Source organism: Talpa occidentalis, unplaced genomic scaffold (genome assembly GCF_014898055.3).
Source record: "Talpa occidentalis isolate TD23 unplaced genomic scaffold, MPIMG_talOcc4v2.1 talOcc4.7, whole genome shotgun sequence".
NCBI lineage: Eukaryota > Metazoa > Chordata > Mammalia > Eulipotyphla > Talpidae > Talpa > Talpa occidentalis.
Genome location: NW_023605083.1, coordinates 64,036,566 through 64,052,520, shown reverse-complemented (window position 1 = coordinate 64,052,520; position 15,955 = coordinate 64,036,566). Strand labels below are relative to the sequence as shown.

General features: G+C 42.2%; 2 protein-coding genes across 5 annotated transcripts in view; one reads left to right on the top strand and one right to left on the bottom strand.

The window, feature by feature from the left end:
• The first annotated feature begins 28 nt into the window (after positions 1-28).
• Positions 29-7,974, top strand: CDC26 (cell division cycle 26). Of its 2 annotated transcripts, none has more exons than XM_037494349.2 (4): positions 29-215; positions 3,081-3,152; positions 3,603-3,724; positions 7,565-7,974. In XM_037494349.2, the coding sequence occupies exons 3-4, from the start codon at positions 3,644-3,646 to the stop codon at positions 7,739-7,741; spliced, it is 258 nt and encodes an 85-aa protein (XP_037350246.1). In that variant the 5' UTR covers positions 29-215; positions 3,081-3,152; positions 3,603-3,643; the 3' UTR covers positions 7,742-7,974. The 2 variants fall into 2 exon arrangements, with proteins under 2 accessions (XP_037350246.1, XP_037350245.1); XM_037494348.2 differs by having other exon boundaries at positions 3,054-3,152.
• An 857-nt stretch (positions 7,975-8,831) lies between these two features.
• SLC31A1 (solute carrier family 31 member 1) overlaps positions 8,832-15,955 on the bottom strand; it is a 36,331-nt gene continuing 29,207 nt past the window's right edge. For all 3 annotated transcript variants that reach the window (XM_054689458.1, XM_037492291.2, XM_037492292.2), the window contains exons 3-5: positions 15,701-15,773; positions 14,330-14,498; positions 8,832-13,200 (exon numbers count right to left, since the gene is read on the bottom strand). In XM_054689458.1, the coding sequence (XP_054545433.1) occupies positions 12,999-13,200; positions 14,330-14,498; positions 15,701-15,773 (444 nt within the window). In that variant the 3' untranslated portion in view covers positions 8,832-12,998. The remainder of the gene's footprint in view (positions 13,201-14,329; positions 14,499-15,700; positions 15,774-15,955) is intronic.

Below are 15,955 nucleotides of genomic sequence, written 5' to 3'. Positions count from 1 at the left end.
GGACGCAGCGCCCTGGGCGTCGTGGAGCATGATGGGAATCGTAGTAGGGACGCGTCTGGGCGCTCGGAGAGGACTCGAGAGCCTCGGGGCCAAGCGCGAAGTTCTGCGAGGAGCAAAGCCCGGAGCCATCTGGGAAGTGTAGTCCGGCTCGCGGAGCCGACGATCCCGGGTGGGCGCCGAGGTTCCGGGGAGGAGTTGAGCAAGATCGAGAAGAGGTAGGTGCGTGGAGTTCGCGCGGCCCCAGGCTGAACCCTGGAGCAAATCGAGGGCTCCGGGCCTGCGGTGGCTCCCAGCCCCGAGATCTTTACGTGCCAGGTAGTGGGGCGGAGGGTCATGTTGCCATGGAAACCCTCGCCCGGGACGGGGTGAGCGCCTCTCTGGAGCTGTGGAAGGGGCGCTGTTCCCCTTGCCCGGTGTGGGCAGGTTCTCCCGGAAGCGTCCCCTGAGCTGGCAGCATTTTCTTGGCTTGGGCTGGCCCGAGACTGAGCTCCAAGTACCTTCTAGAGCGCCAAAGTAAAATAAAGACCCGGCAGAGAGCCAAGGCCTGCTTGTGTTGTTGTCTTTGTGTTTGATTCAGGGTGAGGTGAGGGATGTGAAGGCGTCAGGTAAATTGCACGCAGGCATCAATACTGACAAGCATGTCTGCCCGTCCCAGTGTTGCGCTGGGTGCTGGGACATAAGCAGTTAACCAGAATTTTGCCCTATGTTGGGGGTGGAGATGATGAAAACAGTGATGCTTTCCCCAGCTGGATAGAGGCCCCTTTCCTCCCCCAAGGACAGTGATAATAATTACGGATGTTGCCGTTTATTAAATGACAAGGTACGTACAAGGAACTTACTTGGCAGTACCTCATTCAGCCTGTACTGCAAAGTACAGCTACAGACGAGGAAATGAAGATCTAGGGTAAGACGAAGCTAATTGGCCAAAATCAATGGTGGTTGAGCTTAGATTATGTTTTCTGGCCCTTCTCCTCCAAAGCCAGCGCGTTATCCGGTGCTCATTACTGGCCCCTAGTGGCGAGTTCTTCAGCCGACCAAAAAAGTTAAAATTTAGCGGTTTTTTCTTTTCTTTTTTAAAAAAACATTTATTTATTTATGCACACAAGAGCTGGGGTACATGCCAGAAATGCGGGGGTGAGAGGATTCACCAGAGACAGAGTGGGGAACAGGACAGGTAGATCTACTGAAATACACTGCTGAGGGGAGCAGCAGGCAGGACAGGAGGGGTCTGCTGCCCCATGTCAGTTGCTCCCTGGCCCACTGGGGATTGAACTTGTGCTGCAGAGGCTTCGGATTGCTTCATACTGCGGTGCTTAACCCTTTGCACCACCCTAGCATTTTTTTCTTTTAAGCATCCTTTTTCTCCTATACTCCCTGGGAATTTTGGCTTCCTCTACCATACGTCTACACTGGCATCAAGGTAGACTCTGAAATGGTATAAAGCAATTTCAAATGTAGTGTGTCTGTTGTGTGTTCATAACATCGCCAGTACCCATTCCAAGCATCATTGAAGAAAAAATTTCTTCCAATTACGTACTTCACAGTCCTAGTTACATCTAGATACCTGTACTAATTTGTCTGCACATGTTTTAGAACTTTCACTCACATCATTCTCGTTATTATTTTCACCATGTAAGCTGTGTATAATTTTTATAGATTGATAGTTCTTAACCAAATCCACCAGCTTCCCCTTCATCTATAAAATAGGGATGGGTTTAGCAACTTCACAGGATTCTTGTGTTAAAATTGAAAAGTAAGGGCCTCCCCGGTGGCGCAGCGGTTGAGCGCTGGGTTGTGAAGCTGCCCTCAGGCTCTGCAGCACCGGTTCAATCCCCAGCTGCTCCCTGGCCACCGGGTGAGGGTCCCACATGGCGCGCAGACCTCTCCTGCCGCCCGCTGCTCCCCTCAGCAGTGTACTTCGGTCCTTCTGCCTGCTCTGCTCCCCGCCTTGGCTCTGGTGAATTCTCTCACCCTCCCGCGCTTCTGACTGTACCCAGTGCATGTATAAACAAACAAACAAATAAATAAATAAATAAAAATTCATGCCTCTTTAAAATAAATAAAATAAATAAATAAATCTTTAAAAAAAAGATTTAAAAAAAAATTGAAAAGTAAGGAATGGGAAAGGAAAAGCATGCATAGTGCACAAGGAAAGCTCACTTCCCTTTACTTAGATCTCTTATTTTATTCAGCAAGATATTTGCTGACTCTTACCATCTGTAGTACCCCCTACACCTGTGGAGAACATTAAGAGGTTGCCCTCAACAGATTTTTTTTTAAAGATTTATTTATTTATGCATACAAGAGCTGGGGTACAGGCCAGAGCTGCAGGGAGTGAGATGATTCACCCAAGATAGACTGGGGAACAGAACAGGCAGACTGAGTGAAACACACTGCTGAGGGGAGCAGCGGGCGCGACAGGAGAGGTCTGCTGCACCATGTGGTTTGCTCTTTGGCCGGCCAGGGATCAAATTCTTGCTGCAGAGGCTTTGGATTGCTTCATAGTGAGGTGCTTAACCCCTTGCACCACCAGGGAGGCCCTGCCCTCAACAGATTATAAACCGAGTTGGAAGTTCTATTTTCTTCTCAGAATGAAGGTTTTTGTTTACATAGGCATTGTCTTGGTTAAGATTCTGGAGTGCTCTCAAGAACCTGTGAGCTGGTGCTTCACAAATCAATTAAAATACCACCCCAGGAAATCTTCCATGTCCCTGCCCTCCCACACTCAACCCAGGCTGGATTCATCAGAGTTCCTTTTTTTTTTTTTTTTAAAGATTTTGTGCATAAAAGAACCGGGGTACAGGCCAGAGGTGTGTGTGTGGGGGATACTGAGAGGACTCACCAGAGACAGTGGGGAGCAGAACAGGCAGATTGACTGCTGTGGGGAGCAGCGGAGAGGTCCTCTGGCTGCACCATGTGGGTAGCTCCCTGACCGGCCAGGGATGGACAGCTTCACAGTGTGGTGTTTAACTGCTTGTGCCACCAGGGAGGGCCCTCATCAGAGTTCTTACTACACTATATTGAAGTTTTCTGTTTACTTGTTTTCCCCACAGACGGTATTGTGCCCTTTGACCCTGTAGGTGGTGCAGAAGAAGTGCTTAGTGAATGACCTGTCCATTCAGGAAAGACAAGCCTGAGAACCCTGTGAATTGGTGAGTTAGAGGGAGTTTTCATGAGATTTTGTCCTGATTTTATCATTTGGGAGTGATTGTTAATCTCACAATTCTCTTATAGAGTTGATCAAAGTTAAGTGCATCCATACTCTCCCAGTAACTTAACTGAATTAAGATATTTTAGTTCAGTTATTTTAATTTTATCCTCTTGTAGAATATTTCTTTGTGACTGGAGCATGAAATTAAAATGATTGTTGCTTAGAATTCTTTTATAGGCAGCTAGCTACTTTAAGGTCTTGAAGAATAAGTTTTTTTGGATTATAGAGTTGTAGCTCTCCATCATGCAGTGTGATAATCATACGCACTGTATGTGAATCCAGATGAGTCTTTTGAATCACCATTCATTTTAACGTGCATACTTACAAATTGACCTTATATTTGTGGCTGAGATTTGTCCTCTATTTTTTCACCCTCTATCACTTTTAACAGCTAGTAGTTCACTGGATCTAGCCTTTAGGGGTGATTTCAGTATGCTGCGACGGAAACCAACACGCCTGGAGCTGAAGCTTGATGATATTGAGGAGTTCGAGAGCATTCGAAAGGATCTGGAGGTAAGCTTTCAAACCCTTAGGAATATTTTAAATACTAACTCTAACTTTTGATCTCCAGAATCTTTGTATACAAAACAGCGTATTTGAAATCTCTATTTAGCTGCTCTATAGGTATCTCAGACTTAACCCACTATTAGCTTCCTTTGACTGTTATAACAAATTACCACAAACTTGGTGGTCTAATATCGTAGAAATTTATTCTTTCACAGTTCTTAGACCAGAAATTAATCTCACTGGTCCAAGATCAAGGTGTTAACAGACCATTCTCCTTTCCGTGGTTCTAGGGAGAATCTCTTCCTTGCCTCTCCAGTTTTTGGGAGCTGCATCCCTCTAATATCTGCCTCTGTGATCAGATTGTCTTCTTTTCTGTCTGTGAAATCTGCTCCCTCCTCTTATACAAATACATGTGATGACCCCAGATAATCCAGAATAATGACCCCATCGCAGGATCCTTAATTTTGTCATACCTGCAAAGAGCCTTTTCCCACATAAAGCTACATTTATAGGTTCTAGAGATTATGGCCTGGTAGCTTTGGGGCTCATTATTCAACCTATTACACATATCAGTACAAAAAATTTCCTCAAGCCAGTTCCACCCTAGTGTTCCCCATCTCAGTATCAATGCAGTTGTTTAATCCAGAAACCTAGAAGTCATTCTTGAGTTCTTCTCCTTCACCCTAAACCCTTTGATTCTACCTCCAGAATATTTCCACAATCTACCCATACCACTTCATCTTCACTGTTACAACCCTAGTCTAACCCTAACTGTCATCTCTTTGTATAATTTCAGTAGCTCCTAAGTGTTCTTTTTCTTTCCATTTTTGTCTCTTTAATCCACTGTTCATCATCAGGTGTCTACAATGATCTGGAAAAATTTTGAGATCATGCCATCCATGCCCTTTTAAAGCATTTCAGTGGTTTCCTGTACTTAGAGTAAAATCTGAACTCCTTATTGTAGCTTACAAGATTTTGTGTGTTCTGGCCCCTCTTTTCCTTGCCCTCTGTACCCCAAATGCACCTACTTTCCTCCATGCTGTTTGTTATTTCCCTGCCTAGAGTTTTCCCCTTTTCTTCATGTCTCAGTTCATAGGTCACTTCCTTGGTCTGCAGGGCCTCTTACTGCCCTAAGTTAGGGTCTCACTCCTCTCCTTGCTGCTTCCATCTCATTTTGGTTTCTCAAAGCACTTTATCTCATAGCATTTACTATAATTTACAATGATTTCCATATTGTGAAACCTCTTACTTTAGGAGCCTGATTATAGAAATTTTGTGTCTTCTTTACCTTTGAGTTCTTCACCAGCAACTAGTACATAGTAGGAGCTAAATATATGTATTTTTAGCATAGTCCACAGTATTAGAGGTATATTAATAAACCTTAAATTCTTCAGTGACCTTCAGAATAAAGTCCAAATTCCTTAGAATGGCATAAACATCCCTTTATAACCTGGTCCTTGCTTATCATTCCACTTTATCTTCCACTGCTGAGTTTTCTTTACCTTTAATCTGAGCTTCTCTGTACACTATGTCCCCCATGCCTGGAATGCCTTTTTCCTTTCTTTAGCAGATTAACTTCTACTCTCCTTTCAACTTGGCTTCGTCCAGAAGTTTTCCTTGACGACCTGTCTCCCACTGCGTTAGGTTCAACTCTCCTTGGGCTGATCACTGTTACAGTTGTCTGTTTTTCTGTTTTCTCACACTGGGCCATATGCTCCTGCATCTGTTCCTGCAGTTCCAGGCCTATAGGAGGTGTGCAATACCAGTCTGTTTTCATTTGCTAGCCCAATAGATATTTTGTACTCTATGGCAGAGGACATTACCTGTCCATGAACATGGTGGTTTGTTTTGCAGATGCTTCTTGTTAAGACAAGTAACTTACATTTCCCCCACTCTTCCTCACCCTAGGAGACTTTAATTTTCTCTAAGGCATCATAATTTTTGCTTTTCAAAAACTCATTGATAATATCTTATTAAGGATGACTTCAAGTATGGTTTAAACTTCAGTTGTAATGAGTCTCAAAGCACTAGCATACTGAATTTTGACACTGCAAAATCAACTCATTATTGAGTTAGTCTTTCTACTAAAGGCAGTTATCCAGTGGGTTTGACCCGTTTTAGAGCAACTTGGGAGAGGAAAGGCAGTCTTCCCCTGAACAATGAGAGCAGTAGAGAACTGGTATTCCATTTTATTACTGAAATTGGTTCAATTACATTATGAAGACTCTAGATTCTGAAACAATCAGCAGTTGTTCACAGTGGGATCTATTTGGATACTTTGAGAGTTTCTCATTTATAAAATTATAGTATTATTTGCCTTTAAGAACTTGTTTTCACCAAGTTATTTGGGTACAACTTTCTCATGTTACTTATTGGTAATATACACCAGAGAGTAACTTTGGAAGGCCATTGCATGCATGTGCACACAAACGTGAATTAACACTTTATTGGGGCCTCGCAAGGGTTAAGACACAACCTATGGAGCTATCCGCAGCCACTGCAGCATGAGTTCGATTCCCGGCCAGCCAGGGAGCAACCCACATGGCGCTGCAGACCTCTCCTGACTCGCCTACTGCTCCCCTCAGCAGTGTACTTTGGTCATTCTGCCTGTTCTGTTCCCCACTCTATCTCTACTGAATCCTCTCACCACCATCCCCACCTCTGGCCTGTACCCAGTTCTTGTATGCATAAGTAAATAAATCTTAAAAAAAAAAACCACTTTATTGAATTCACTGTACTACTTTGACATTGACATGTAAGTGCTGACAATTCAACAGTAAATGGTAAAGAGTACAGCAGGTTGCCGCAGTGCTGTGGAGCTGTCTGCAGCCTCTGCAATGCCAGTTCAATTCCCGGCCGGCCGGGGAGTTACCCACATGGCTCGGCAGACTGCTCCTGTCTCGCCTGCTGCTCCCCTCAGCAGTGCTTTCGGTCTGCCTGCCTGTTCTGCTCCCTGCTCTGTCTCTGGTGAATCCTCTCACCCTCCTGTGCCTCTAGCCTGTACTCCAGCTCTTGTATAAATAAAAAAATTAAAAAAAAGAATGGCAGCGACTCCAGTGGTTAGTTGAGCCATTCTTCTAGTAAGAAACTCTAGATAAAACATCTGTACACAGTCATAGAGAAAGTTATTATCATCTAATATCTTTACAGCCAGGTAATATAGTTATGAGGTAAGTGTTAGTGTCTCTAAAAATAATTGAACTGAGAAGTAGACTTTGTGAATTCTATATTCACCTGTCATTTAAGGGCTGAACCTTTGATCTGAATACAAAATGAAATCCCCTAGCTCAGGCCATTTGATAAGATAGCACACACCTTTTATTTTTGTGTTACTTTTAACCTCATAGTGTCAATCAGGCTGTAAATTTCTAGTGGTTGTTTCACCAGTCACTTTATTTTTCTATCCTCTATTTGCTGAAACACTGCCCTCTTTCCCTTGTCTGCTAACTCTTGTTTCTTTCCAGCTGCAGCTGTTAGAGATCTGAACATCCATCATTACAGACTCAACTCCCTGCCTCCTCATGTCTCTTAGCTGTTTGGGTTTCTCTGTCATAGCCCTGGTCACTCTATGTTGCAATTATCTGTTTACCTATTTCCTTGTTAGAGTGTGACATCCTGGAGTGTAGGGGTTACATCTTTTATCACCCTGTCCCTGTACCTTCACTCTGCCCCTAACCATCTAAACCTAGGATTTCGGTTTATTGTCCCAAAGACCTCAACACTGTCCTTTTTCCTGCACCAAGTACTTGGTGGTCAGGCCCCTCCCTCCTGAATTGCTCTCAAATAGGTCAAATATTTGTTAATGGAAAGAATGTTGCCTTAATCCAAAAACTCTTATGCTTTCAGACCCGTAAGAAACAAAAAGAAGATGTGGAAGTTGTAGGAGGCAGCGATGGGGAAGGTGCTGTGGGTCTTGGCAACGACCCCAAGAGTCGGGAGCAAATGATTCATGATCGAATTGGTTACAAACCCCAACCCAAGCCCAACAGTCGTTCATCTCAATTTGGAAGTTTTGAATTTTAGAGGTGGATGACCTTGAGTGCCAGAGTCCTGGAATGGATAGAATGAAGTACAAACAAGATTTAGAGAACTGGGTGCTTATAGTTAAGCAGACTGTTTTACCTCCTGCATAGAAATACTTCTGCATGAGATTACTGAAGCTTAACTTTCATCCTAAGCTGAAATCCAAACTCTTGGTTTGTTTCTGGAAAATTTGACTCTATAAAACTTGGCTGATTTTTGTTTTTAAAAATAAATATATTTTTGGAACAGTGTGCAGCATCTTTAATGAAGAGTAATAGAACTGGTAACTAGACTTTAAAAGACCCTCATCACCCATTTTCATTTAACTCATTTATTCAACAAGCCTACTATGTGCAGGTACTGTTCTAGGTATTTATTAACGTTGGTGAACAAAACCAAAGACCCCTCTACTGTGGAGACTGATCTTAGTGATGTTGTGTGGACCTGATCAAGTTGTTGGTTTCTAGAATCTTTTTACTGAGTCACTTTGTAATTCCTGTGGGTATAATTTTGGGAGGACAGGCAGTAGAGGGAAATAATAACAGAAATGTTCCAAACAGTATAATCATTTCAGTTTTCCTTCTTTTACTAAGAATGTTCTCCATTCACAGTCAATCTGAGAAACAGAACAGCTTAGGGGATAATATGGGATAATAAAGGAAACCATGCCCTGTCATTGCCATTTAATTCAACTATAGGCAACTATTATCTGTGGTAGAAAGAACCTCTAGAAACACTGATCGTTAAAAAAGACACCTTTTAGGATTTTACACAGCCTTTTTGGGGTATTTTAAATCTGGGTAATAAGAATGTGGCAGAGTAAGGGACAGAAGAATTTTCCTTCAACAATTCTTACAAAATCTTTATTCTAGTTTTATCTAGGACCTTCAATTCTGGTTAACTTTACACTCTTAAAAATACAACCAGAGTGAGGCTTCATATAGGAAAATTTTGTTATCTTGAAGCCTGCAAAAATCAATATGGAGGACAAGTCAGCCTGTACCAACAGGCAGAGAAACACGAGACACTACTCCTGCACTCCCTCCTCCCCACCCCCACTCCAGGACCCACCACACAGAGGACTCCGTAAGACATTGTGCTAAGTGCTTTATGTAGATTATCTCATTTAATCCTATGAGAAGTCGATCCTAATTTTACAGAAGGTTAAACTGATGCTCAGCTATTAAGGACTAGAGTTGAGACTTGAACCCATGCTTCTAAACTCCTTGCTATGCTGCTTGCATAGTCTTCCACTGTTGGGTCTGAGGATGGTGGGATATCAGGGATTGAATGTTAAGGTGGAGGTTGTGGTTCTCAGGAAATTTCCATGCTGTTTTATTGGCAAAGAATGAGAAAATGGCCACATTAATAGACAACTTATTGCAGATGCACACATTTTTGGACACGACTGTTCATTTCTGGATTGTCCAAACTCAGGAGGATGGTCAAGTGCTTGTGAAGAGATACTAAACCAAGATTGTACCTTTCTCTTTGCTGAAAGCTGGAGTAATGATCATCATCAGAAAATATATTTAGTATGGCCTGATTGCCTTTCATGTGCTGAGCGCTTTACATACATAGCTCCTAATTCAAAATGATAGTATTACCTTTTTATAAATGAGAAAACTAAGGCTTAGGGGTTAAAATAACCTGCCTAAGGTCACACTGCTAGAAGATGGTAGAGCCAGGATTGAAACCCTGGTGCTTGACTCCAAAGTCCATCCTCACACTAACCCAAGACTAGGAGTGGTGCTGAATGGTGAGGTGCCTATCTGCAGGCCGTAGGAAGGGCAGGCAACAGCAGCGTTCTAGTGTTATCAAAGGGATAGGCAGGGCCATCGCACATGAGGCTTGGCGGTGAAGTTCCCGGAGGCTCATCTTATTGCTTGATGGCATAAACCGAGGGAGGGGACTATGATATAACAAGTTAGTTTTTAATGTCAGGTATCCTTGGTGTCTGGAGATATTTGCAGCCATGAAGACACCAGCTTCTGTGCAAAAGGACATGCAGATCTGGCATGTGCTAGATTATCACTGTAAGTAGAGTAGAATGAGTGAGATGAAAAAACAAAGGGCCCGTACCTCCTAAAAGACTGACATCTCCAAAACTGGTGCTAATGGTCTGACTCTATGTGGACAACAAAGAAAGTAGCTTATTCTAAGAACACTCTGGTGGAAAGACGTGCATAGAATCACAAAATCAAAATATTTATTTTGTTCTTTCCTCATGACACTGTTAATACAATCCTACTACAGCAATACTGCTCTCCAGGAGCTTACAATCTAAAACAGTCAACATTAAATGTAGACCCAGTGATTAAGGCATTATATCAAAAGCAGACTTTGTATCTTTATATGTATCTTCTGAAAGCAGCAGCAGGAGAGGGCAGGATCAAAATTAAATGACATGAGAGTGTACCCCCTGCCCCCACCCCTTCTAGCTCCTTGTGGCTAGAACCTAACCAGTGCCCCACAGCCTGAAAGGGGAATTCCAGACACTCCTCCAGAGAAGCAGTGAAGAAATCTTAATCTCTAATCTCCTGGTGGACACAGAGGATCCCTGTCTGTGGCAATGGGGATTCAGTATTCCTCCAGCATAGGCTGGAAACAGCACCTAAAATTCTGTAACTCTGTGGATGATACTAGGGGAGCCCTTTACCCAGCCTTATAGACATTCCAGGGGGACAGTTGCTAAAAGTCTCCATCACGTTTTAAAACTCTGGGTGGTATCCATCCCCACTATATGACAATGTCCCCTGCATCAGGAGGGTTAGAGAGAATTAACAAACTCGGTACATGGGTTGAAAGACTGAAAGGGGAAGGGAGATCTGAATAAGGGGACAGAGAAGTGGGGAAACTGGTTTCCAACAGAGGTGAACAGCAAGGGAGGAAAAGATAAATTTGGCTCCAAAAGGAACAAAGTGAGGCACTGAATTCAGAATGAACCAGGATACAGAAATGAAAGTCAATGAGATCACTGTACTACACAATCCAAGAGCCGAAGAAAGATGCAATTTAGAATTTTTTTCCTTCACTAACTTCTCCCATTGGCAACCTTGGTTATATGTCAGCAAGAGTTTACGAATCTCTGGAATTTAAGTCTTTCATGAGACGATCTTGAATGCCTGAAGACCTATCCCAAACTGATGTTTCTCTCTGTGTCAAAGTCAAAACACTTTGTCTTAACTGGCCTTGATTTCTCTTTACCTGACCAGTGAGGTCTCCTCTTCCTGAAAGGGTATTTCATAGCAGCTCATGCCAAGATTTCTAGAGCACCAGGGTCAGTCACTACTTAACATTGATTCTTACTTGATTTTTCATGGTTTTATTATTCCTTGGCTTCAGAGACAATAATAGGCTATTAACATTTTAGTTTTGGACTCTGTCAGTACCTGTCACTCACTCTGCTCATGCAAAGTATCGGCACTACAAGGGGTTGGAATGAGAGAAAAGCACAAACTCTAAATGATGATTCTTAGATTTTAACCTCAATCCAGTAGGCTCATAACTCCGTCGTGGTTCAAAGCCATGCAAGTACACATTCCTTTCTCGTCAATATTTAACTGGCACTTACAGAAAGCACAAACTTCCAAACCACAGCAGAGGCCAACAGGATAGCTGTGTTGTGCCTCCTCTGCCCTGAGGCACAGTTGGAGTCTAGCACCAAGGAGGGCAGGATTTAACAGACCAGCACAGGAGTCACTATATAGAGGTAGTTTGGACTGGAACAAGACTGGTGTAGCCTAATGACCGAACAGAAGAAAAACCCAATGTGACTCTTTCGACAAGAGATTTTGGCCACTTGTGATCTAATTAAGCCACCAAGAGTCACAAAGATGGTCGGAGAGTATGAGGATCTGCCTGGTGTGGGCATGGGTATTAGGAGCTGAGGAGAACCTGGCCATCAGCAGCCACACCCTAAGCCTCTCCAAAGAGAGGCTGAGATTATGCCGTTCTGGCAGATTTACATCTCGGATCAAAGGTCTTTCTCAACCTTCAAGCTACTTCTAAGGAACCACAGATCTTTAAAAATAAAGACTAGTGATTTCATACATGCTGAAAAAGCCACTTGGGCTATATAATGTTTTGTGCATGTGCCCTTGGGCATACATATACACAGCTAGAGCTGAATAAATGTTTGTGGAATGATTAAGTGTTGACCAGCAGCATTTGGTACATGAGTTAAGCCCAGATATACCACCGACCAATCAGCAACCCAAATTTCCATGCCCAATACCAGGTAGCTCGCCCACTAGTGTACGCCCTCAGTTTAAAGCAGAGATTCTCAAAATGTGGAGCATCACCTGGGAACCTGTTAGAAATACCAATTTTGGGCGCTGTGGGTTGGTTGAGGCCTAAGGACTAGTATTTAAGAAACCTCCAGGTGATTCTGATACATGCTAAAATTTGAAAAACACTGGTCTAGAGGCAGACACATAAAAACAGGAGTTAACAATTCAAACTGTTTTGCTTCATTCAGCTGTGACAAACCAAAGTACCAAGTCAAAGTAAAATGCCAATGGTTTTATTTAAAAATATCTATTATTTCTATTTTTTCAAAATGATTGTCATTATTTTAATTGACAAGACCATTCTAATCAACATGTTAAGTGGGAACACAGTTGACGAGTCAGCCACCCAAGAATGGGCACTTCTAAAGCTCCAGTCCTGTATTTAGTTCAAACCATGCCCTGCACACTACAAGGATTTCAGTCAACACATCATACCTAGGGAAAGGCACAAGGTACTTCCCACTCATTGAGTCCAAAGACTGGAACTTATTTTTTAATGTTAAGTTGGGTTCTGGGTTTAGCTGGGCAAGAACTTCTCTCATCTGCCATCAATCCTAGCTGAAGTTAACTCTTTCCATCACTTAACCCAGGAAAACCCCACCAAATTCACATATGGTCTGTTAAAAAAATAAAAACAAAAGACTAAAAGGAAGTAGGCGATGAAATCATTGACTTGAAAGCTACCTGGATTAAACAAGAACATATAACTTGGATCTAAGATGATGGGGTAGGAGAGGACATTCTCATGGGTGGCTTCACCTCAAGAAAAATGGGAATCTCAGTTCATTAGGAGAAAAAAAACAAACAGTAAAAGAGGTTACCACTTTTAGCCAGAGACTGTACGCTAAACCTCTGTTGAGTAGGTGTACGTGAGGATGTGTGTACACAAGGAGACAAGAAACATGTCTTCCAGTCTTGAACTGCTTCCCACTGCAATCGATAAGGCCACACCATAGAGTCTGACATTAATGACAATGCTCCGTGATATCCACTACCACTGCCTTCTTCCAGCTGAAGAGAAAGTAGCCTGTGCCAGCCCCCGCCGCCACAGCAATGCAGAGGTAGCCATTGTAGGTCATGAAGATGAGCATGAGGAAGTAGCTGATGACCACCTGGATGATATGCAGCACTGTCTGCAGGAGGTGGGGGAAGCTCAGCATCTGCTGCCTGGGGAGCAAATAAGGACACAATAATCAGGGACCCCTAGAAAGGCTCGGGTTCAGAGTTCAGCTCTGCAGACAGAGAGGGCAAACAGTTGTAGCCACCAATTCAGTTTGAACTAGACTCAAGCTTCCCTGAAAAACACATGGGTATTTCTGTGTAACGTGTATGTTTACTGGTCTCTGGAAATAAAACACAACAGGGATGTCAGATTTCTAGGCATAGGCCAGATATGGTTATATGTCAGCAGGAGGGACCATTTTGGGGAGGAGACAAGAGGAAAGAGGAGCAACCCACTGACTGACCTTCACCTTAGATCCTGAAAGGGAAGCCCTAACTAAACCTTCCCACGTTGATATGCCTGAATGTTTCCAGGGCTTCCATCTTTGCAAAGCTCACATTCTGCAAAAATGGAGACAGAATTAAGGATTGGGTTGTTAGTAGAAGCTACTTAATTAGGGATCAGGAGACCTGGCTACTAAATCTCCTCTGTTACTTACTATTAATAGTTCTATCACCTTAGTTAAGTTACAAGCCATTTGGGCCTCAATAAACTCATTAGTACAATGAGAATAAATAATACTGAGCTTACTTGAAAGGAGGCTATTGGTCTACAGGATTCCTTGAGCTACAATTTAGTTTTTAGACCTACCTTTCTCTTAAAACTGAATCTCAAAAATTATTTGCCCATGTGTGGCAAAAACCAATTGTCATCCAAGTGTTTTCTTAGAACACAGACATTTGTACAATCTGATCTTATAAACAAAAAGGGACTAGCACTAAGTGCAACTTCTACCAGAAAGAAATCAACTGGACCCTGCCATTCTTTTATACCCTTACTTGAATTCCTCTGAATTTAATTTTTATTATCTGGGAAAATATTTTAAAATATGGATTCCTTACTTTCTTCCAAAGTGATCAGTACTTATAATTCAGACAAACATTCCTATTGCCGAAAGATACCTATCAGTCCACTGATCTGCTCTTGACCCACAACCCCAAGCCTCCAAAGACAGTTTTGATCAAGATCATATGATACCACTAATTCAAGAAGAGGGCTGTTGCTAAAAATAGTTGCTTTGCTGTTTAATCGAAATCTCCAGAACTTCCATCTGAAACTGTTCAGTCTTCTTACCCGACAGTTTTGTGTGTCTCCATAAGGATGGTTCCATTTGGTCCTGGGACAGGCATAGAATTGTAGCGAATGCTGACTTGTGACTTGCGCAGCAGCCTCTCTCGAGCTATCTTGAGTCCTTCATAGTACATTGCTAGTAAAAACACTGCCACAAAAGCTCCAGCCATTTCTAAGTAGGGAAGGGAAAGATGGTACTGTCAAACACATGCAAAACCACTAGCTAGCATGCTGTCCAAACTAGAAAGACAACATAGAAAAAGCGCTATGCTCAATTTCTAAATACATATATTGTTCTGTACTTGCACAAATCGAACTACTAGAACAGTGTTAGTAAAAACCATCGCCTCCACCGAAGAACACACTCATTTTCTGATTAAAATACATAAAATCACCTGAACAGTAATAACCTTTGTGTTTGGCTTCTTAAGTTATGTCATTAAAAATGTCATTAAATGAGCATGCTTCATTGAAATATACAATGTAAAATATGCAAGAGGGAAACAAAACACTTATTTTTAAATGCTGACTCTATTTCTTGAATAGACATTTCAAACGTAAATCTTTGACACCAAAGTACTGGTAATGAGGTATATGTATGCAAATTGCTTATTTAGCACACTACCTGAACTAAATGCTCTTGTCTTCCACAAACTGATTTTGTGAATCCAAAGGTATACCTGGTAGCTAAAAGTAGTCCAACTGACTTTTAAGCTTAGGCAATTTAAATTAAAGGCACACCAAGTCAACATTAAGACACAAAGAAATGGGTGATTCGCTTCCCCCAAACTAGGACTGACCCTGATTCATGGGGTATGCCAAGAATCAGGAAAGATATAGACCATGGCTTAGTGCGCAAGGAATAGCATGGATTGGGTGGTTTTCACTGTCTGGGTTCCTCTCCTAGCTCTGACATGGTGGTTTAGGACTAATCATTTTACTGTTTTAGGTTTCACCTATCTATACAATGGAAGGATATTAGGATTAATCCATAGTTACTTTGTGGTATTTATGTATAAAATGCTTCTCATATCATTTGAACTTGTCTATAGCTTTTTTTTTTTTAATGTCCAGGACCAATAACTGGAAAAGGCTGAAAGGAAATGGATTGCGAAAGATATCTATTTGGTGTCTGAATTATTTTTCATAAACATTAAAACATATAAAGGTCATTTAAAGAAAGTTTAATGAAGACCAAAATAAGCACTGTGCATCCTTGCCTTCTAAAGAGGAAGCAGGAAACAAGTTATCAATTCGCTGATTTAGTAATTATGGCAGAAGAGGCGGTGGATCTCCATAATCTGTGTCACTGTACTCTTGTGACTGTCATCTTTAAAGGTCACCTCTGTTGTCTTTCTATGTTGTCTTACTCACCTCCAGCTGTGTTGATCACCAAACCAGAGAACAACAGCTCCACATTCTTATAGCCAAAGTAGAAGGTCATAGGCTGTCAAAAAAAACCAATCAGTAAGAAGTGATTGAAGATTCTCAATGAAAATTTCAGGCAAAGTAGCTTAGGACTTTTAAAAGTCAATGTGGATGACAAGAGACATTCACGGAAGTAGGAGACTTTCTTCCTCACTTTAGCCATCATCCCCGCAGGCACTCTCCACAGCTTGTCTTCTTTGT

Coding starts and splice junctions, on each gene's coding strand:
- CDC26 (XM_037494349.2), top strand. CDS start 3,644: ATGCTGCGACGGAAACCAACACGCCTGGAGCTGAAGCTTGATGATATT. Junction 3,725..7,564: donor GCATTCGAAAGGATCTGGAG/GTAAGCTTTCAA, acceptor TTATGCTTTCAG/ACCCGTAAGAAACAAAAAGA.